At 37.9% G+C, this 24,893-nt stretch overlaps 1 protein-coding gene across 1 annotated transcript in view; it reads right to left on the bottom strand.

The window, feature by feature from the left end:
- Window positions 1–1,815: 1,815 nt before the first annotated feature.
- Window positions 1,816–24,893, bottom strand: part of LOC133616207 (leucine-rich repeat-containing protein 4C-like) — a 179,344-nt gene continuing 156,266 nt past the window's right edge. Inside the window, exon 3 of the mRNA XM_072914786.1 lies at window positions 1,816–4,232. Coding sequence (XP_072770887.1) covers window positions 2,313–4,205 — 1,893 coding nt within the window. The 5' untranslated portion in view covers window positions 4,206–4,232 and the 3' untranslated portion in view covers window positions 1,816–2,312. The remainder of the gene's footprint in view (window positions 4,233–24,893) is intronic.

Genomic DNA, 24,893 nt, shown 5'->3' on the forward strand with positions numbered 1-24,893 from the left:
TTCCAACTTTGACCACAACGTCAGTTGCTATGTAGAGTGGCTATTTCCATTATTTCCAGCAAACTGCATTGCAAAATTCACCCAAGAATGGGGCCATATGAATCCCTCCCCTACTGTAACTTTTGTCCTGGGAGCATTTTACACAGTATAGAATAAGATAAGTGACTCTTTTCTGAGTTTGCTCCAACCGATGACAGACTTTTTGAGAGCCTCGGAGATTTCTTGTGTAGAACTATCGCTAAACGTTTCAAATAAGAACATAAAACAGTTACACTGCAAAAACTGAAATCTAAGTAAGATGAAATATCTCAAATAAGGGTGATATTTGCTTATTTTCTGTCTGATAAGATAATTATTCTCACAAAGCAGATTTTATGTTAGAGTGTTTTACTTGTTTTAAGGGTTTTGGTCCTAAATGATCTCAGTAAGATATTACAGCTTGTTGCTGAGATTTGATGACCTATATTGAGTAAAACATGCTTGAAACTAGAATATCAACTGATGCAAAGCTGTGTCATCAACACTCACAAGTATAAAACTACTTTTTTAAATAATTTCTTACTTCAAGCATTAAAAAAATAATCATGATTTACTTAATTTAAGAATATTTTTCAACATATTGAGCAAAAAGGTCTCATATTTTTTTTCTACCAAGAAAAATGCACTTTTTATTAGTGAGAATATACTTATTTTAAGGTATTTTTGGGTTCATTGAAGTTAGCTAATTTTACTTGTTTTGGAAAGTCTTGACAAGCCAAATTTTCTTGTTCTATTGGCATATAATTTTGCTTAGTTCAAATAAAATACCCCTCATTTTTGTATATATTTTTTCTTGTTTTTGAACACTGACTTTTTGCAATGTACTCGCCGCGATACCAACTGATGGGATGGTTGTACCTTTCAGCACTTTTCCAACACAATTCAGAGAAATCTTACTGTTGCGGTGGTCTTCTGCTGCATTCCATTGGTTGAGAGCCATATAGCATCAAGTCGGTATCATATGGAATTTTAAAGTTAGGTGCAACAACCTTCTACTTTACAGGTGATAAGCATGATTTATAAACTAGCATTAACTTTTTCTAAGTCTAATGAAACACAGCATACGCGTCTCAAACACCTTCTTCTTAACCATTTTCTTAAAAATCTCAAATTATTGATCGGAGGAGCAGCTTAAGTAGGGCGATGTGTCACAACGCCAGAAAAGTAGTTCCTCTGCGTTAGCTCCTACAATGACAATCTCGCCATAGCTTGGTTAACGTGCAGGTCACATCATGTAAATACGGTAGATTTAAATGTTTTTGGATGTTTTTATAGGTGCTTTACCGTATTTTTCGGACTATAAGTCGCAGTTTTTTTCATAGTTTGGGACTTATACTCAGGAGCGACTTATGTGTGAAATTATTAACACATTACCGTAAAAATATCAAATAATATTATTTAGCTCATTCACGTAAGAGACAAGACGTATAAGATTTTATCGGATTTAGCGATTAGGAGTGACATATTGTTTGGTAAACTTATAGCATGTTCTATATGTTATAGTTATTTGAATGACTCTTACCATAATATGTTACGTTAACAGTTGGTTATTTATGCCTCATATAATGTACACTTATTCAGCCTGTTGTTCACTATTCTTTATTTATTTTAAATTGCCTTTCAAATGTCTATTCTGGTGTTGGGTATTATCAAATAAATGTTCCCCAAAAATGCGACTTATACTCCAGTGCGACTTATATATGTTTTTTTCCTTCTTTATTATGCATTTTCGGCAGGTGCGACTTATACTCCGAAAAATACGGTATATGCGGAGGAAATGAACCCCATTTACCTGCATTGTTAGCCGCCCCGTCCTAGCAGTTTTTCACTATTTAGAATGCACGTAAGGAGAAAGACATGTACTCATGTTTCACATAGGGATTGTGGAGGATGGGCATTATGGGAAAAAAATGTGCAGTTCCCCTTTAAAAATGTCAAACCGATCCCTTCACAAAAAACCAACAATGATATTAAACTTACTTCAGTGGAAAGCCAACATTCCATATTCACGTTTAGTAAACCATTCTTTTCCTTGTGCGACATTACAGATAGAGAAAGAAAACAAGCTAAAAAGCTATCACAATTTGTTTTTCATTAGTCACCGGACATACTTTTTCAATAAATAATCTTTGTTTTTTGAAGACACTTAATAAAGTATCATTAGTGGTCCCTTTGCCAAATGTTGATTCAGCACTTTTATTGACATTAACTGTGCCGCGTTAACATCACACTGATCCTCTCGGTGGTGTCCGAAACTGCTGATAAATGCAACCTCAGATTTGGGTCTCTTGTACATTGTCTTTAGAACAGGCTTGAATCAGTAAATGTTCCTGTGTGGTAGAGCTGTGTATGGTACTGAGCATAGAGGGGTGATGGTAAGTGCTCTTGTAGGTGTTGTAGTGGTTGTAGTGCTCCAGTGGGGGCAGCGATAGGTGTCTGTCAATAGCAGCAACACCCGCGAGCTCTTCTTCTACAGTAATGACCTCCATAGACGAGGCCGGGCCGTCAGGATCCTGCTGGTTATGCTGCTTCCTCATTTTGTAGAAAATAACCAGCAGAACGGCGGCCATGAGCGTGATGGCCACAAAGCAGCCGATGATGATCTTGGTGGTTTTCATCACCTCATCCAGGCCGTTGAGAGCTCGTTCCCCATCCAGATCGAGAACTGGAATGGTGTAAGTCCTCTCTGTGGTCCTTGTCGAAACAGGAGTGCTTTTTGTTGTGGAGGACGACACCCAGCCGAAGGGCGGGAGCGGCGTGTGGCTGTCATCGCCGGGGGTCTCAATGGTCTCCACTGTGACCGTGGTGAAATAGGTCACCCCGCTGTTTTCCACGGAAGTGACATTGAGCACAGCGGAGGCGGAGATGTTGCCCGCTGTGTTGCTGACCATGCAAGTGTACGTCCCGGTGTCCTGCATTGTGACGCTGGTAAAATTAAGCGTTCCGTCGTTGAGCACCGACAGACGCACCTTATAAGCCCCGTGCGTCACCAGAGAGCCATTCGGTGTATACCAGCTGATAGACGTCAAGGAGCTTGTACGGCATTTCAGCTCCGCGCCCATGCCCTCTGTCACATTTAAGTCGGTAGGTGGCTCCACTATGACAGGGACGTCACACTGGAAATAGCTGTGGTCCAGTTCCCCGATGTAGCGTCCTTTGAAGAGCGTCGGACTGTTGCAACGGGCACAGCAACTGGTATTGGCAGGTACGGACTCCTTCAGCCACCAACTGAGCCACAGGATATCACAGTTGCAATTCCACGGGTTGTGATGAAGGTGGACCCGTTCCATGCGATGGAGTGGCGTGAAGAGATCGTGGGGTAGCAAGGTCAGGTTGTTGTGGGCGAGGTTCAGCTCCACTAAAGACTGCAAGTCGTCGAAGGAATTCCTCTCAATGGTTTGAATCTGGGCATGCATCATCCATAGCTTCTGGAGGTTCACAAGTCCTGTAAATGCGCTCGGCTTGACGACCGACAGCTGATTTCCAGACATTTCCAGTTCCTCAAGTCTTACTAGAGGTAAGATGTTCGGGATTTCCTTGAGGTTGCACATTCCCAAATTCAGATAGCGCAGATTGCTTAAGTCTTTGAAAGCTCCATCGGAAATGTAGGAGAGACGTTTAAGCTCACCAAGGTCCAGTCTTCGGAGCGAGGGGACCCGGTTGAAGGCATAAGATGGTATACTTTCGATAGGGTTGTTCCGAAGCCACAGTTCCTTTAGCTTGGACAAATACTCAAATGCTCCGTTGGGGATTGTCGTGAGTCGATTATCAAAGAGCTCCAGTGTGTTTAGGCTCGCCAGTCCATTAAAGGCGCCGATTTCAATGCTGCGGATGTGATTCTTGCTCAGCTGCAGAATCTCCAGGTGGCGCAGGTGTTTGAAACTATCCACCTTGATCACCTGAATGAGGTTGTCTTGGAGGTTTAGGTAACGGGTGTTGGTGGAGATGCCATCCGGTACGTCCCGTAGACTGCGGCGTGTGCATATGACCTTGCTGAACTGGTTACTGCACGAGCAGACGGAGGGACAGGTCTGCGCGCGGACTAGCCCGGCCACCACCAAGATCTGAAGGGCCAAGAGGACCACAAAAAGGGGGTTGGACAGTGCCCCCTTCAGCCTACGACTCCTCATTGTCTGGCGGTGGAGGGAGATCATTTTTTTCAGCATTCATAGTTCATCTGCTCTTTTTGTTTTCTGCAAGACACAAAAAGAAAACAAACATTTAGTAAAAGTTATCGACATGCACTGATCATATCAAGGGGTAATCTCTGTATTTCTACTGTACATGTGAGGCCATTCACACAAGTACACATCAGGACAAAAACAAGATAAATTCGAATGAAAAACTGATCAAATAAAATTACAATAGTTCCTGGGATACCTCTTACACAAATCAAGTATCCGATGATACAGCTAGTCATTTATCCGAGTCACAATTTAGAGTCTCAGTTATACCTAAAAACAATTGTTGGCTGTGAGGCAGACAAGTTAACCACATACGCAACCACCGGTAAAAATGTGAAAGTAATACTACTCAAATTTGATTGAGACTGTGACAAGAGTAAAAAAAAAATATATATATATTGATTTATCTTTTTTGTCAAATAAGTTTTGTATTGCAATCTGTGATTTCTCTACCTAAATAAAGGCTAGTACATCAATTTAGGGGACATTTTCTGGCAGGCTGAAATAAAGTGTATTTTCTTTCATAATAAATAAAGTGTGTATTCTTTTATAGCGTGTTCTGGTTGATAGTCTTCAGTTACAGAATGTTAAGCAAGCTGAATATTACCCTTTATTACTAAATCGAGAAGGTTAAGATATTGTCGTGCAGAGATATGAATACCATTAACTTGTACAACATGTAATTTACAGAATATCAGAAGCATTTATTCAGGTAGAATGATCAGAGAATACATTATCAAACATCTTTAGTATCTAAACATGCAAGTGTAGTTCCTCTCCTCTGAATGCAAGTACTCCTACAGCAGGATTACACATTCTGTATTCCTACAGGTCCAGCAAAAAAATAATAAAAATATCCTTCTTAAAAGGGTGTTTGTGTCCATTTTGTGCTGACCTGGTTAAAAAAACAAAATCAGTAGGGTAAAACTCTCACATTTATACACTTTATAGTGCTAAAAAATGATATCTATCTGCGATTAATCACAATTAATTTTGAGTTACAAAATGTGAATATCACGATTAATATTGTAATTGTTTGACAGCCTTAATCATATATATATATATATATATATATACTGTATACAGTACAGGCCAAAAGTCTGGACACACCTTCTCCTCAATCAATGCATTCTCTTTATTTTTATGACTATTTACATTGTAGACTGTCACTGTATGTATGTATGTATATATATATATATATATATATATATATATATATATATATATATATATATATATATATATATATATACACAGTATTATATATATATATATATATATATATATATATATATATATATATATATATATATATATATATTTGCATTTGTGTGTGTCTGTAAAAGCATGTTTATGTCCATGTTGTGTTGAGCTGTTTAAAAATATATTAATATATAATATATATGATAAATAAACACACTTGAGCACTTTTTCCAGTGCCATGTTAGGTGTAATTTTTAAAAAGGTACACTTATTAAAGATTTAAAAAAAACTCCAGTTGCGATTAAATTGCAATTATTTAAGAGTTAACTCGTGACAAAATGTGATTAATTGCGCTTAAATACTTTAATCATTTGATAGCCCTATTTAAAATACATCAAAAGCGGTAGAAAATGGATGGATGGACTCTTTGTAGGTTTCAAAGACAGCTTTTGTCTTCTTGCCTGGAACTCATTTCAACACAAAGTTTTTTGTGAAAACTTACAAACAATTATTCTAACAATTACCATAGCAACTAGTATATCATGCAAAAGCGCAGATTCCAACCATTGAAATACTTTGCATAGTCCAAGACTTCTGGTTATTTGAAAACATCACGGCACCTCATAATGGCAGCTACAGTTTTCATCTTAAAGATCTAAAAAAAATATATTTGGGAATGTCCGACGGGCCAGATTGAAAAGCTGGGGGCATTAAAGGGGAACATTATCACCAGACCTATAAAAGCGTCCATTCATATCTTGATGTTGCAGAAAAAAGACCATATATTTTTTTAACCGATTTCCGAACTCTAAATGGGTGAATTTTGCCGAATTAAACGTCTTTCTAATATTCGCTCTCGGAGCGATGACGTCACATCGTCACGTCACATCGGGAAGCAATCCGCTATTTTCTCAAACACAGAGTCAAATCAGCTCTGTTATTTTCCGTTTTCTCGACTGTTTTCCGTACCTTGGAGACATCATGCCTCGTCGGTGTGTTGTCGGAGGGTGTAACAACACGAACAGGGACGGATTCAAGTTGCACCAGTGGCCCAAAGATGCGAAAGTGGCAAGAAATCGGACGTTTGTTCCGCACACTTTACCGACGAAAGCTATGCTACGACAGAGATGGCAAGAATGTGTGGATATCTTGCGACACTCAAAGCAGATGCATTTCCAACGATAAAGTCAAAGAAATCTGCCGCCAGACCCCCATTGAATCTGCCGGAGTGTGTGAGCTATTCAGGGACAAAGGACCTCGCTAGCACGGCAAGCAATGGCGGCAGTTTGTTCCCGCAGACGAGCGAGCTAAACCCCCTGGATGTCTTGGCTCACACCGTCCCTTATGCCACCGAAGATGATCAAGAGAAGAATATCGACCCTAGCTTCCCTGGCCTGCTGACATGAGGGTATGTCTACAGAATATATTAATTGATGAAAATTGGGCTGTCTGTACTCTCAAAGTGCATGTTGTTGCCAAATGTATTTCATATGCTGTAAACCTAGTTCATAGTTGTTAGTTTCCTTTAATGCCAAACAAACACATACCAATCGTTGGTTAGAAGGCGATCGCCAAATTCGTCCTCGCTTTCTCCCGTGTCGCTGGCTGTCGTGTCGTTTTCGTCGGTTTCGCTTGCATACGGTTCAAACCGATATGGCTCAATAGCTTCAGTTTCTTCTTCAATTTCGTTTTCGCTACCTGCCTCCACACTACAACCATCCATTTCAATACATGCTTAATCTGTTGAATCGCTTAAGCCGCTGAAATCCGAGTCTGAATCCGAGCTAATGTCGCTATAGCTTGCTGTTCTATGCGCCACGTTTGTTTGTGTTGGCATCACTGTGTGACGTCACAGGAAAATGAACGGGTGTATATAACGATGGTTAAAATCAGGCACTTTGAAGCTTTTTTTAGGGATATTGCGTGATGGGTAAAACTTTGAAAAAAACTTCGAAAAATAAAATAAGCCACTGGGAACTGATTTTTAATGGTTTTAACCCTTCTGAAATTGTGATAATGTTCCCCTTTAACTTGCTCAGTTCTGGTTTAGGTTGTCAGTGTTTAGGAATATACCTCCGTTCCGAAGACCAAAAAAAAAGACTGTATGCAAAATCTGACAGCCTGCATTTATCCACACAGTAAGCCTACTGTGTGGATAAATGCCGACTGTCAGATTTATCATGTACACGACACCCGTACCAAACACGCCATACAACAAATGACGCCCAGTCTGTGCATTAATGTCATGTTCTTGTGTCTTTGTTACATGTTTTTCTTCAATCCGCACGCAGGGAATATTTCCGCCGACGTTTTCTAAACCGGAAATATTGCGAGCCGAGGTGGAATTGTCCTCTCGTAAGCCTGAGCGGCTGACCTAATCATCAGAAAATAATCTACATGTGTCTTGCTTTTTCACCAGCCACCGTGCCGGGAGGCTACAAAGGCACACGTCTCTGCAGGGGGAATGAGATCGAATGAGGTCTCCCGCCGGGAAGGGCTGCTTTTTTTTTTGTCTGGCTGTACTCTAAAACACTCCGACACATGCAATTGTTGAACGTAGCGAAAACCCGACGAGCGAAAAAAAAAAAAAAAGCGAATTAATTTGCGTCGACGTCTGGTTGAATCCGATTGATGTTTTGTGCTAAATAAGATGTTTTGCTCTCAGGCAGACATTACAGGATTGGACATGTGCCTCTTTCAAAATGTTTATCTGCTTATAGTTGAACAGGACAATTGTTTTTTTTTTTGCACATAAACAGAATGCACAGAAACAAATAGATCCGTCCTTCATCCCCTCCTAATTGAATCTGCACAGCTCAAAATGTATTTAGAGACTGTGAAAGCAGTTTGCTGCTTGCATTTAAAATCCCGGATGAAAGATAAAAATACACCCACATTTACTTTTTTAGCGTCCGTGCCAGCAGCCACTGGCGTCTTTCTGTGATTGAGAGATCGGTTTTCTCATGGCGAACCTGTACTGGAGTGACAAGTGCACGGTTTAGGACGGGGGTCAGCAACCTTTTTAGCTCTTTAGCGCCGCCCTAGTGGCTCCCGGAGCATTTTTAAAAAAGGATTAGAAATTGAAAAATAATTTGTTTGTTTTAGTATGTTTTTTGTTTGAGGACAAACATGACACAAACCTTCCCGATTGCTAGAAATCCCCCTGTTTAATATGTTTGTGTGTATGCTACACTGATGAGAGTTTTGTCCTACTCATTTCGGCGGTTCTTGAACTCACCATGGTGTGGACTGTGACGCAACAGTTTGTTTACATGTAAAAATCTCCCACTCCCTCTTTGTCTCATTTTGCCCACCAAAAGTTTTATGCTGTGCGTGAATGCACAAAAGTGAGCTTTGTTGATGTTATTTAATATGTTTGTGTGTATGCTACACTGATGAGAGTTGTGTCCTACTCATTTCGGCGGTTCTTGAACTCACCATAGTGTGGACTGTGACGCAACAGTTTGTTTACATGTAAAAATCTCCCACTCTTTGTCTCATTTTGTCCACCAAAAGTTTTATGCTGTGCGTGAATGCACAAAGGTGAGCTTTGTTGATGTTATTTAATATGTTTGTGTGTATGCTACACTGATGAGAGTTGTGTCCTACTCATTTCGGCGGTTCTTGAACTCACCATAGTGTGGACTGTGACGCAACAGTTTGTTTACATTTAAAAATCTCCCACTCTCTCTTTGTCTCATTTTATCCACCAAAAGTTTTATGCTGTGCGTGAATGCACAAAGGTGAGCTTTGTTGATGTTATTTAATATGTTTGTGTGTATGCTACACTGATGCGAGTTTTGTCCAACTCATTTCGGCGGTTCTTGAACTCACCATGGTGTGGACTGTGACGCAACAGTTTGTTTACATGTAAAAATCTCCCACTCCCTCTTTGTCTCATTTTGTCCACCAAAAGTTTTATGCTGTGCGTGAATGCACAAAGGTGAGCTTTGTTGATGTTATTTAATATGTTTGTGTGTATGCTACACTGATGCGAGTTTTGTCCAACTCATTTTGGCGGTTCTTGAACTCACCACGGTGTGGACTGTGACGCAACAGTTTGTTTACATGTAAAAATCTCCCACTCCCTCTTTGTCTCATTTTGTCCACCAAAAGATGTATGCTGTGCGTGAATGCACAAAGGTGAGCTTTGTTGATGTTATTTAATATGTTTGTGTGTATGCTACACTGATGAGAGTTTTGTCCGACTCATTTCGGCGGTTCTTGAACTCACCATAGTGTGGACTGTGACGCAACAGTTTGTTTACATGTAAAAATCTCTCACTCCCTCTTTGTCTCATTTTGTCCACCAAAAGTTTTATGCTGTGCGTGAATGCACAAAGGTGAGCTTTGTTGATGTTATTTAATATGTTTGTGTGTATGCTACACTGATGAGAGTTTTGTCCTACTTATTTCGGCGGTTCTTGAACTCACCATAGTGTGGACTGTGACGCAACAGTTTGTTTAGATGTAGAAATCTCCCACTCCCTCTTTGCCTCATTTTGTCCACCAAAAGTTTTATGCTGTGCGTGAATGCACAAAGGTGAGCTTTGTTGATATTATTTAATATGTTTGTGTGTATGCTACACTGATGAGAGTTTTGTCCTACTCATTTCGGCGGTTCTTGAACTCACCATAGTGTGGATTGTGACGCAACAGTTTGTTTACATGTAAAAATCTCCCACTCTTTGTCTCATTTTGTCCACCAAAAGTTGTATGCTGTGCGTGAATGCACAAAGGTGAGCTTTGTTGATGTTATTGACTTGTCGGAGTGCTAATAAGGCATATTTGGTCAGTGCATGACTGCAAGCTAATCAATGCTAACATGCTATTTAGGCTAGCTGTATGTACATAATGCATCTCTCTCTCTCTCTCTATGTCCACTACTTTCTGTACATATCCTATCAAGTCAGTCCTACACTGTTCCAATGTCCATTTCTCTGATGATGCAATTGTTGATAACTGAAGTGTTGATATCAACCAAAACCTAACCTTTTGTGACCCCCCCCCCCCTCCGCCGCAACTATAAATAACATCATCCATAAAACTGTTATAAGCACGCCTCTGCATAACATTGTATCTCCATTATAATCAACCACACCAAAGAAATGTGTAAAATACTTCTATCTAGCAAAAGTGGTCATTGTCAACCGTACAAACCAAGCTAAAAGCAACTATTTGTCATCTGTTATATCAACAGCAGCTGCTTGCTCTCTCTCTCACCTGCACCAACACATACACTCATGGCAATTAGCCACTGATGCATTTAAGGCCACACAAGAATTTGGATAACTCCAGCACTACACATAAAGTGTAATTCCTCCATCAGCTGTGTGCTTATTCTACTGTTTATTAAGATTGGTAATTTTTGGATATTAATCATGAAATGATGTTACTATCCATCCATCCATTTTTCTACCGCTTGTCCCGTTTGGGGGTGCTAAAGTAGATTACAGAATTGCTAATATACCGTATTTTTCGGAGTATAAGTCGCACCGGAGTATAAGTCGCACCTGCCGAAAATGCATAATAAAGAAGGAAAAAAACATTATGCAATTTTCACAAACGATGAAAAAAACTGCGACTTATAGTCCGAAAAATACGGTAAATATTTATTTTAAAACAGAAAGTTACAGGAACGTACACTTGGTCTCATGCAACGTGTGACCTAAATGTGATCTATGTTTATGTTATACATGCTTCACTGATGAGAGTATTTGGCAAGCACCGTTTTGTCCTGCTAATTTCAGCGATCCTTGAACTTGTTTACATGTACAACTTTCTCCGACGCTGTCACAAAAAGACGTGTTTTTATGCCACTCCTTCTTTGTTTTATTTTGTCCACCAAATGTTTTATGCTGTGCGTGAACGCACAAAGGTGAGCGCTTGTTGATGTTGTTGACTTGTTGGAGTGTTTTCACTGCTGGACTCTAGAAAGAGGTTCTGTAACAGCTTCTTCCCTCAGGCAGTAAGACTCTTGAACGCATGATAATTAAATGATCCCCTCAACTCCCCCCAGAATGGATTAACTCGCTGGAATAAAAAAGACAATATAACATACACCCATAAACGTGGACGCATGTGAAAAAGTGCAATATATTTATCTGTACAGTAATCTATTTATTTATTTATATATATTTATTTATTTATTTTATATATATATTATATATATTATTTATATATATATTTATTTATTTATTTATGCACCTTATTGCTTTTTTATCCTGCACTACCATGAGCTTATGTAACAAAATGTTGTTCTTATCTGTGCTGTAAAGTTCAAATTTGAATGACAATAAAAAGGAAGTCTAAGTCTAAGTCTAAGTCTTAATCAGGCATATTTGGTCACTTAATGACTGCAGGCTAATCGATGCTAACATGCTATTTAGGCTAGCTGTATGTACATATTGCATCATTATGCCTCTTTTGTAGGCATACTTGCCAACCCTCCCGGATTTTCCGGGAGACTCCCGAAATTCAGCGCCTCTCCCGAAAACCTCCCGGGACAAATTTTCCCCGAAAATCTCCCGAAATTCAGGGACATAATATAAACAGCGTACCTGCCCAATGATGTTATAACTGTAGAATGATCGGGGGCGAGTTCTTGGTTTCTTATGTGGGTTTATTGTTAGGCAGTTTCATTGACGTCCTCCCAGCGTGGCAACAACACACAACAACAGCAGTTACGTTTTTGTCTACTGTAAAGCAGTTTGTCTGCCGTAAACAGCAATGTTGTGACACTCTTAAACAGGACAATACTGCCATCTAGTGCATTTGATGAAAGCACTTTTTGCGTGCCACACAGCAATGCATCATCAGAGGTGGCTAGAAAAACAGCATGGTTAGAAAAATAGTGACAAATAGAACAAGGATGGACAATTCAACCCTTAACTCAACAATGAGTAGATGAGTGTTATGTGTGTGTATATGTGTAAATAAATGAACACTGAAATTCAAGTATTTCTTTTATATATATATATATATATATATATATATATATATATATATATATATATATGAAATACTTGACTTAGTATTTCTTATATATATATATATATATGAAATACTTGACTTGGTGAATCCTAGCTGTAAATATACTCCTCCCCTCTTAACCACGCCCCCAACCACGCCCCGCCCCAACTACGCCCCCTCCCCACTCCCCACCCCCCACCCCCCACCTCCCGAAATTGGAGGTCTCAAGGTTGGCAAGTATGTTTGTAGGTATATTTAATTTCCTATACTTATGTCCTCTGTGTATTTAATTTAACTCCGTCACAGTTAGCTGAGCGCTAGTACGGTATTCTGACACAGTATATATATATCACAACTGCAGTTTTGAAAGGATATAAATTAGTGCAACTTCAATAAACTCATATTGGCATATGTTACACAAAACAATATTAGCTGAAGCTAATTTTCATCTCCGTCATTTCATTTTCCGTGTCTCTCATTAGGCTCCAGGGAACAACACAAACGATCCATTACAGCAAGTTGATTAAAACACGGAATCAAACGTACGAACGTGGTTTTGTTTGACATTCATAAACCAAGACTGAAACAGCAAGACATGTTTCTTTACATTTGTTAAATAGCAATAAAACATTGCACCAAACCAGAGCCGTTTTCAACTAGAAATCATTAACTTAAGTGATATTCAACCCGACAAGTCTGTCCCATTGAGAAAAGAACCCGTTAGCGCTTAGAGCATTGTCATGCTGAGCTGAACAGCATTCGGCGTGTTTATTTAACACATTATGGATTCATTACATTTGCATACATTTAATGCATGTCTTGTTTGAGGGTTAATGTGTAACAGCACAGGCCACATGGATTGTACAGTACACTCGGTTCTCACACACACAACACATAAATGAGAGATGCACATGCTGTTGCCTCAGTTTGCAGTCGTGACTCATCGCTGGGGTTCATTAACATGGCCTATCTATTTGTGAAGAACTTGTTTTCCGTATAACTGCGACTGCATTCTCCTGATACACCAGTGAACGTCTACCACGAAATATGCCCTGACACTAGGGTTGGACTTTAGACATACCAAAACAAAATATGCTCTGATGGCTCCTATTACATCATTCTATCAATTCATTGAATTGTTGTTCATTATTTATAATAAGCAGCATTCAGTGCCGACTCAGCCAAAGTGCCCCCTGGTAATGTTACAATTTCCAATGCCATCGACGCAATTACGCCTGAGAGAAAGCATCTCAATGCAAAGTAAGGCTCCACTTTTAGAAAAACGCCTTAGCTCGATGCTTATTGATGCAGGCTTTGTGGTATGCGTGCTACCTGTTAGCATTAGCGATTTTACATGGCGATTTCAACACCTTCAAATTTGGTTATGAATCCACAAGCAAGATTGACGTTACAATCCAACAGCTGGTGTGTAACAAATACAATACTTACAGAATAAACACTTTGTAGGTCACAACTAAAGACGAGACTGGCAAAGACACTGTTGTCTATACAATCCTGCCATCTAATGTATTGGAATTACAACTGCATGCAAAGTCTACTATTTAACCTCTTAAGGCCCAAGCTGTTTGTTTACATTATTTTTTTAATTTCTCTTTGCCATTTGGGCTTATTGGACCCTAATTAGAATAAAAACTAAAAATCATCTTTTTATATGATGTACTTAGTCCATAAGTACACAAACGTGTACTTCATGTGTAGCGACATGCTAATTCTTATTTTTCCACTTATTTTTTCCAACTTCCATTGTATGTTATACTCGTCTGACACCACCAGATGGCAGTATAAGTGTCCATATGTCGCCATAAGACCCCAATTCACATGTGTACACAATTTTGGAAATAAGAACTAAAAGGTGCTGTCCACACATGTGGCCACTAAGGCCTTTAGAGGATACAGTACTTGCAAGTGAGACTCAGAAGGAGGGATGTACACCCGGTACCGGTATTTTTTGTTAATTGGGTTAGAATAGGACAAGGTTCGGCAACCCAAAACATTGAAAGAGCCATATTGGACCAAAAATTAAAAAAAATAACAATTTGTTTGGAGCCACAAAAAAATATCAATCAATCAATCAATCAATCAAAGTTGATTTATATAGCCCTTAATCACAAGTGTCTCAAAGGGCTGCACAAGCCACAACGACATCCTCGGCTTAGATCCTACAAATAAAAGCCTTATGTAAGTTTAATAATGAAGGAAACATGTTGTGTAAGTGCCTATATTAGTTATATTAGCCTATAGCATAGGCTAATATAGACGCAAATCTTTGTTGACAGAAATAATTGTGGAAGACTTGCTCTTCCGGGTTCTTCAGACCACCAATTACGGACATGACCGCCTCGTTCATCTTTCTGAACAATGATTTATTTTGCAATGAACGTTTTTTGTGTTCGTTTTCAGTCATTTCTCTCCGTTTCGCCCTCACTCTCGTCCGTGCTGGGGTTTTCTCTCCACCATCAACAACCCCTCTCCTTCCCGACTGCTGCTCTTTAACAGAGCGACCGGTGATTAGATAAACCAGCCCAGGTGTGCCATCTACGCACCTGTCGCTAATCTCGAAACCGGTCCTGGCACACCCCGCTTCGCTGCAGGTCTGCAGGCCACGCCCCCCCCCACAGTAATATTTATTCTACACATGTTTACAACATTGGAAAACATTATTAGAATGGAGGGTGAGATAACGCCTGGAAATTACTGGTTTAGAATTGCCAAAGGTATAGATGTGAGTGTCCAAGTTAAAGGAAACGGCCGGCTGTCTTCTTCTAGTGGATTCAATATAATCTTTGGCAAGCCAGGTATGTTTGCTGTGGTCTGGAACAACATGGCACACAAACAACCATCAGCAATGCAGCCACTATTACATACAGATAATGTGTCATGAGACATGAAAATATAAATTAAACACACCGAGGACTTAAGTAAAGTAAATTAAATTAAACTAGCATAATTAAATAGCATGTTAGCATCGATTAGCTTGCAGTCATGCACTGACCAAATACGCCCGATTAGCACTCCACACAAGTCAATAACATCAACAAAGCTCACCTTTGTGCATTCACGCACAGTATGAAACATTTGGTGGACAAAATGAGACAAAGCATAAAACACGTCTTTCTGTGGCAGCATCTTGAGAAAGTTATACATGTAAACAAACTGTTGCGTCACAGTCCGCACAACTACGGCGAGTTTCTAGGATTGCCGAAATTAGTAGGACAAAAGGGCGCCGGCCAAATACTCTCATCATTGAAGCGTAAACACAACGTATTAAACAGCAAGATAGCATCCGCTGACTAGTCTCTAGTTGCCGTTTGGCGTCGCTCGCTTAAATACGCACCCACCTAACATGCTAATTGATTGTATTGATTTAATATGATATATCATGCAAAAGGTCATAGTTATGGTTTCCAGTTGCGTGTAATTGTAAATAATAGAAAGTGAACACAGTGATGGATCTGGATGGTCTTTACAAGGTGATGACATAAGTGCACTGCAAACATAGTTGACTTGTTTAAGACTTAAAAAGCAGGTGTTGATCAAATACCTTCCTGCTGTGAGACGTCACATGATGTTGGTGGTGTACAACGTCTTGTACACCACCAAAAATGGTCATAACAAAATGATTTTATTTTTTTGTATTTTTTACACCAATTACATAGAGTACGGATAAGAGTACCGATTAATAAAAGGTATCGATAAGGAACATTGACATTGATATCGGTATCGATACAATACTAACGAAAAACATCCCTGCTCAGAAGGGACAGCACAGTTATCATAAACAGCTCATTTTCAGTGTTAAACCAGCATTTAACACACAATAGTACTGAAAATTGGTACCGGTATCTATACCCAGGCACCGTCGGTCCCATAGGTGCCGATCTACATTTCTGCCAGTGAGTGCTCGGTGTGTGTGTGTATTAGTGTTGTACCGATACCAATATTTTGGTACCGGTACCAAAAGTATTTCGGTACCACAAAAAATTGCATTATTGGCTTTAATTTAACAAAAAAATCTTAGGGTACATTAAACATATGTTTCTTATTGCAATTGTGTCCTTAAATAAAATAGTGAACATGCAAGACATCTTCACTTTTAGTAGTAAGTAAACAAACAAAGGCTCCTAATTTAGCTGCTGACGAATGCAGTAACATATTGTGTCATTTATCATTCTATTATTTTGTCAAAATGATTAAAGACAAGCAGTAGAAAATTAATATTAATCTACTTGTTCATTTACTGTTAATATCTGCTTATTTTCTCTTTTAACATGTTTTATCTAGACTTCTGTTAAAATGTAGTAATCACTTATTATTGTGTTGTTTGAATACTTTACATTAGTTTGGGATGACACCACAAATTTGGGTATCAATCCAATACCAAGTAGCTACAGGATCATACATTGGTCATATTCAAAGTCCTCATGTGTCCAGGGATGTATTTTCCTGTGTTTATAAACATAATATACATTTTAAAACAAACAAAATAATATTTTGTGATGTTAAAAAATCTCGATGTAATCATAGTAGTATCGACTAGATACGCTACTGTACGTGGTATCATTACAGTGGATGTTAGGTGTAGATCCACCAATGACGTTTGTTTAGATTGTAGCGTCCCAGAAGAGTTGGTGCTGCAGGGGATTCTGGGAATTTGTTCTGTAGTGCTTATGTTCTTCCAAAATGTGTTTGTCATTGTTGTTTAGTGTGGTTTCACTATATGGCACATGTTTATGACAGTGTTGGCATTGTTCATACCGCCACCTTTAGTGTGACATGTATTGCTGTTGAGTAAGTATGCACTTCATTCGCTCGTGTGCGGTGTGTCCAAAGTCAAGATCCATCCATTAAATATCTCAAATAGGGGTAATATTTGCTTATTTTCTGTCTAATAAGACAATTATTCTCACTAAGCAGATGTTATGTTATAGAGTGTTGTACTTGTTTTAAGGGTTTTGGTCCTAAATGATCTCAGTGAGACATATACAGCTTGTTGATGAGATTGTATGACCTATATTGAGTAAAATATGCTTGAAACTAGAATATCAACTGTTGCAAAGCTGTGTCATCAACACTCACAAGTATAAAACTACTTTTTTAAAGTAATAATTTCTTATTTCAAGCATGAAAAAAAAAAATCATGACTTTGACACATTTGTGTCTCATACACCTTCCGCCCGAATACAGCTGAGATAGGCTCCAGCGACCGCCCCCCCCCACGACCCCGAAAGGGACAAGCGGTAGAAAATGGATGGATGGATGGATGGATTAAAACAGATGACAGCCAAATGGACTTTGCTGTTTTATTTTCAATAAAACAATAGAACATATGTACCTGTATAGTAGTACAGTTGTTATTAGTGAGAATATACTTATTTTAAGGTATTTTTGGGTTCATTGAGGTTAGCTAATTAGGGACCGCAATGTCCCTTTGGGACAGAGGACCCTATTGCAATTGTAAGGTTTTATTATTATTATTCCGCCGCCTCTTTGAGCTGTAATTTGACCCCCTTAACATGCTTTAAAACTCACCATATTTGACACACACATCAGGACTGGCGAAAATTGCCATCTAATAAAAAACCAAACCCCAAAACTCAAAATTGCGCTCTAGCACCCCCTAGGAAAAAACACAGACAAAACTGTGTGTAACTTCCAGTAGGAATGTCGTAGAGACATGAAACAAAAACCACTATGTAGGTCTGACTTAGACCTAGATTTCATACCTTGACATACTTCAGCAAAAATCAACAGAAAGTTGGCAATTCCCCCTTCAAAACAAAAGTGTAGTAAAAACAGTCACTTTTGCCTCTTTGAGCTGTAATTTGACCCCCTTAACATGCTTCAAAACTCACCAAACTGGACACACACATCAGGACTGCCAAAAATTTTGATCTAATAAAAAAAAAAAAAACAACCCCAAAACTCAAAATTGCGCTCAAGCGCCCCATAGGAAGAAAACACAGACACAACTGCTCCTAAGAAGAAAACTCAGACAAAACTGCCTGTAACTTCCAGTACAAATGTTGTAGAGACATGAAACAAACACCTCTATGTAGGTCTCGCTTAGACCTACATTTCATTCATTGACAACCCCCAGCAAAAATCAACAGAAAGTTTGCAATTCCCCCTTCGAAACAAAACTTTTGTAAAAACCGGTCACCTTTTTTCAAACATTATCTCCTCTGAGCGCGTTTGTCGTGTCGGCTTCAAACTAGCACAGGAGAGAGATTGAACCCTTCTGATTAAAAGTTGACTAAAGACTTTTAATTACTGCTCCGGTTTGGATTTTATGTGCCGTCAAAGTCGGTCCCGTCCATCGCTGCTTACAGCTTTAATTTTACTTGTTTTGGAAAGTCTTGACAAGCCAATTTTTCTTGTTCTATTGGCTGTTAAGTTTGCTTAGTTCAAATAAAATACCCCTAATTTTTGTATATTTTGTTCTTGTTTTTGAACACTGACTTTTTGCAGTGCTTTTAGTTGGAAAGGATTCTGAACAACGTCCATTTTCCCAAGTTGGTTTTGTTGTTTGTATTTCATTGTTCAGCCTACAATGTTGCGCGACTTGTGTTTTTTTGTCTGACTGTGGCACGCCGGGCTGCTTCACTGCTCCAAAAGAAAACACTGTTCCCCTCCCCCCAGCCTCGGCCCGGGCACCAGTTGTGCTCGCTGATGTTGGAGTAACACGTCTCGGGAGCCGCGCCGCGCCGCCGACTTATCAGCCCAACTCCATTCTTTCCGGGGAAATAAAAGGCCTTTCACTGCAGTGGATGAGTCTTTGCAGCAAAACCACACGGTTATGTTTATTCATTATTTGTGTGCTATTAGGGATGCTTGCATTGAACAAATATCACTGTTTGCTGCTTGGTGCATTGGGCCTGTTTAGCATGCAGTACATGCATCCACATTCTATACTCATTGATCACGTTACAGTTTGCAATGGTTCAGTATTTCAGTATTGCTGGTGACTTTCAGCTTTAGCCAGCGGGATTTTTTCCACATTCTTTAGAAAGTGTTTTTAGCAGGCTTTTTTTTTTTTTTTTTCTGTCAAGCATCCCCTCTTTGCAACCTCCCCACACACCACTGCTTTGAAAAAAAAAAAAAAAAAAAAACACATTCCTGCATTACACTTGAGTGAAGGACACTCAGAAAAGAAACGCTTGGGAACATATTTTTTGTCTTTTTGCACCGCTACACTACTATTAAAAGATCTTGGTATCTCTCTTATGTTAATTCAAATCATCAACCGTGTTATTTTTTATGTACATACTTTTCTGAAGTGCTGAAATTCAACTGAAGATCCAAATAACACCCACTTAACAGCGTGTACAAACTATAACGTTGTGTGTACTATTAGTGGGCATCTTGTGTGTGATCTACTAAGACTGTGTGTGCAATTGAAAAGTGGTACAGACCGCCCTATTTAAATGAGGTTTTTGTGTGTACTACTTGCGCCTTCCACATTCCGCTCTCCAACCTGTGTGCGGTGTTGTTGAACTAGCAGCACACATCTATAATATGTAACACCTTTTTTTGCAAAAGAGAATCGCAATCTATAAACAAGATAAATAATTTTAAATGCTCTGGGAGGCTATGGAGCATGTATGTTAATTTGTATCATTATTAGAAAAGCTTTTTTTGGACACTGAATTCATGTAACGGAATTTTTTGCATGTACATCAAATCATTGTGCGTTTTAAAATTCAGTGTGTAAAAATTCAGCGTAAAAAATAAAAATTAAAACAAAATATTTAGTGCAGAAAATTTCAGTGTAAAAAAAATGGTGCAGAATATAATATTACATTATTAATATATAATATTTCTGTGCTACATTTTTCTGCCTCATTTTTTTTTTTTTTACACAGAATTGTTCTGCAAATTTGGTTTGTTAAAATAGTGTTTTCAAATGCAGTGTGTAAGAATTCAGTGTTTAAAAAAATTAAGTTTATACAAAAAAATCAGTGCAGAAAAATTCATAATTAACAAATATTTCTGAACTGAATTTAATTGAACAATTATGTTGGAGAAACATTTGTGAATTTTAAAATTCAGTGTTTAAAAATTCAGTAGAAAAAAAAATCTGCGTAAAAAGAAATAATTTACAAAAACAATGTTGTGCAGATAATTTCAGTGTAAAAAAAAATGGTGCAGAATATAATATTACATAAACATATATGTGTGTATATATATATATATATATATATATATATATATATATAATATTTCTGCATTACATTTTTCTGGCCCATTTTTTTTTTTACACTGAATTTTTCTGAACATTTGGTTGGCTAAAATAATGTTTTCAAATGCAGCGTGTAAGAATTCAGTGTTTTAAAAATGTAAGTGTAAACTGTATAGTATACAAAAAAAAAATAGTGCAGAAAAATTTATAATTAACAAATATTTTAACAAATGTGGTTTTTTTTTCCACATTGATTTTTTCTGCACCAGATTATTTTTACATTTGAATGTTTTTACACATTGAATTCTTACAAACTGCCTTTTAAAACACTGTGTTTTAACCAACTATTATTTTAAACGAACACACTTTGCTCACACATGTGTATTCAATGGAATTGTCAGCATGATTTTTTATGTTAAGAAAATCACACAATTCGACCACAAAACATGTGCTTACATGAATTCAGTGTCCAAAAAAACCTTTCATAATAAAGGCACGAATTAACCATTCATGCATCTGGAATGATTCAAACAAATGCATATTGAAAGACATATTTGCATATAGGAGATATATTATGATAATATATTTCTTAAATGCAAAAACAAATGACATAAAAAGGCCAACATTTAATTAGTTTTAACCAGCCCCTTAAGTCATCCAGCGGCTAAATCATTATGAAATGACATTTTGTAAATAGACAATCGAGCAGCTCTTTTAGTAGATCGGGCCTAACATGTTTTATTTTGAAAGGAGCGGACAACGCCGCATCCTGCTCATATCGAAGATACAGACCATAAAACCTTTATTTGTCACTTTTATAGGCACTGACCGAATTTCCTCACTACTACCGGATATCGAGTCAAATAAAAAGGGTGCCATATTTTCGATACCTTTGTTGCTTGTAACGTCACGTCCAGTTGCAGACTATGCACCGGTTCAAACACTAAGCCAGAGAAACAAGCACTCAGCCAAACTGCCTCGAAGTAATGTTACATTGTCCATGCCAACAAAGCAAGTACACTTGATAACGCTCAAGCGTAAAGTAAGACCCACTTTTCTACTTAACATCAGCTTTGTCATACACATGCTACCAGCATTAGCGATTTTACATGGCGACATCAACACCTCCAAATTTGATAATGACTACTACAACCAAGATGCATGTTACAATCAAAACAGCCGGTATGTAAAAAGTACAATTCTTACAGTAGGGACACTTTGTAGGGCTGAACCCAGCAAGCACAAGACATTAAAACAACTTTGAGAACTTGTTGAATAAGGTCCTGACGTTAAGCAACTCACATCTAACGTTGGAACAACATGCTTTTTGACAAGGTTTAATCAATGTTGGGTTCTGACGTCGATTTGACCATTGACATTTTGGTCATTTTGCAACTGATATTCGACAACGCAAATACAACGTTGAAACAACATGCTTTTTGACAACATTATTTCAATGTCAGGTTGTGACGTTGATTTAACCCTTGAAATTTGGTCATTTCCCAACCAACAACGTGGATCCAACGTTAGACATACTTACAAAACTTACAAATACAACTATTTTGCAACGTTGTGTAGAAGTCAGTTTTAAAAAAACATATATGTATAATTAACGTTGCATCAATGCATTGTGCCCGCTAGGTAGAAAAGAGTGGACTTGCACATTTAGATTAATGTGCAAAGACTACTTGCTGGCAAAGGCAAAACACCGTAGTCTATGCTGCAATGCCATCTAATGTCTTGGAATTGCAATTGTAAAAAGTCCACAATGTTTTTATTAATTTTATTTATTTATTTTTTATTTTTTCTGATTTTAATTTTAATTTTTAAATTTTTAATTAATTATTTTTTTTGTTTTGTTTATTTTTTTGTTGGTTTTTTTCAAAGTCCACAATGTAATACTTGCAAATAAGGCTCAGAAGTGTAAGAAAACAAGATAACAACTGGACAGCACAGTTGTCATAATCAGCTATTTTTCAATATTTTCTTATTTGAACAGTGTTTATATTGTGTACAAGGTATATTTATAATATGTTGAGTAAAGGACATTTCATATTTCTTGGAAGCTCATCTTGTATTTGAGATTGTTTATAGGGTTAGGCGAAATAAGTGCTCAATTTCAGCCTAAACCCTTTCGGTCTGTAACATTGTCAATTTATGAATGTACAACTGTTTGTTTATGTAAAACGGTTTGTTTATTTTGTTGACCACTGACCGAGGAAATAATAAACTCACTAACTAACTAAATGATACAATAACAAATAAATATTTTATTATTAAAAAAATTAACATTTATTGTTAAAAGTGCCCATCTCTAGCTGCACCATACTGAACCAGGAGTTGATAAAAGCTGTAACAACGCAAATCAAGGGTGGTAAACTAATGTCTAAATGGCGGACATTCATCCATGAAAATATTAAGAAGCTGCTGTGTTTGACGGAAATACTGTATGAGTCTTCTCCAAGGTACATGCTGTACTTTATTACTACTTTACTTCATAACAATACTGTAGTCGTTTGTAGTACATTGTATTGTGTTGGTTTTCTTACAATATTTGTTATGTAGAAGTTTGTTTTGCTTATAAAAAAAACAAAACTTTACATGTTAAAATTATAGTGCTTTTGGAATTTCAATTCATTCCAATGTGGAACATTTGAGTACTTTGGTTCACGAGCTCGGTCACGGAACCAATTAAACCCATCAGCAGAGGTACTACTGCAAAGATATTTCACATAAGAACATTTATACAAAACCCAAAATGTGTAAATGGTAAATAAAAACAGAATACAATGATTTGCAAATCCTTTTCAACCTATATTCAATTGAATAGACTGCAAAGACAAGATACTTAACGTTCAAACTGGAAAACTTTGTTATTGTTTGCAAATATTAGCCCATTTGGAATTTGATGCCTGCAACATGTTTAAAAAAAGCTGGCAGCAGTGGCAAAAAAGACTGATAAAGTTGAGGAATGCTCATCAAACATTTATTTAGAACATCCAATAGGTGAACAGGATAATTGGGAACAGGTGGGTGCCATGATTGTGTATAAAAGCAGCTTCCATGAAATGCTCAGTCATTCACAAACAAGGATGGGGCGAGAGTCACCACTTTGTGAACAAATGCGTGAGCATGTTGTCGAACAGTTTAAGAACAACATTTCTCAACGAGCTATTGCAAGGAATTTAGAGATTTCACCATCTACGGTCCGTAATATCATCAAAAACTTCAGAGAATCTGGAGAAACCACTGCACGTAAGCGATGATATTACGGACCTTCAATCCCTCAGGTGGTACTGCATCAAAAATCGACATCAGTGTGTAAAGGATATCACCACATAGGCATAGGAACACTTCAGAAAAAAACACTGTCAGTAACTACAGTCCGTCGTTACATCTGTAAGTGCACGTTATAAACGTTACTATGCAAAGCCGCTGGCTACCCTGTGTAAAAGAGGGTGGGTACTAGACTGGCCTGCCTGTAGTCCAGTCCAGTTGAAAATACGTAGCAATATGAAGCTTACTGTTGAACAACTTAAGCTGTACATCAAGCAAGAATGGGAAAGAATTCCACCTGAAAAGCTTCAAAAATGGGTCTGCTCAGTTCCCAAACGTTTACTGAGTGTTGTTAAAAGGAAAGGCCATGTAACACAGTGGTAAAAATGCCCCTGTGCCAACTGTTTTGCAATGTGTTGCTGCCATTAAATTCTAAGTTAATGATTATTTGCAAAAAAAAAAAAAGTTTAATTAAATATCTTGTCTTTGCAATCTATATAATTGAATGCAAATCATTTAATTCTGTTTTTATTTACCATTTACACAACGTGCCAACTTCACTGGTTTTTGGGCTTTGTATTTCAATCCAGGCTTTATCGCCTCTGTCCGGTCACAATGCCACAGGTAGCATCCGCCGAGGTGATTATACCGCCGCCATTTGAACACAACACTGTGAAATGACCCAAAACGTTATTGTTTATTGTTAATAACATAGCAACAATAACGCCGGCACAGTCATTTCCTCTCATGGGCATTTCAGGGCATGTGGCAGCCATAAAAGAAGGCAGGCGGAATGAACGCGTATCCGATGCCTATTAATAAATGTTAACACAGTAAATATAATGTCAAGCAATATGAAGTTGCTAGGGGCTTTTTTTTTTTCTTTTTTTTTTTAATAGTGTGTTATACTGATATACATTATTATTGTAATATTGTACTACTGATAATATGTTTCTATGCATATATTACATCTGTGCTGCATTTATGCTGGAAAAGCTATATTATCCATTGTTATATAA

This window comes from Nerophis lumbriciformis, linkage group LG15 (genome assembly GCF_033978685.3).
Source record: "Nerophis lumbriciformis linkage group LG15, RoL_Nlum_v2.1, whole genome shotgun sequence".
Lineage (NCBI taxonomy): Eukaryota > Metazoa > Chordata > Actinopteri > Syngnathiformes > Syngnathidae > Nerophis > Nerophis lumbriciformis.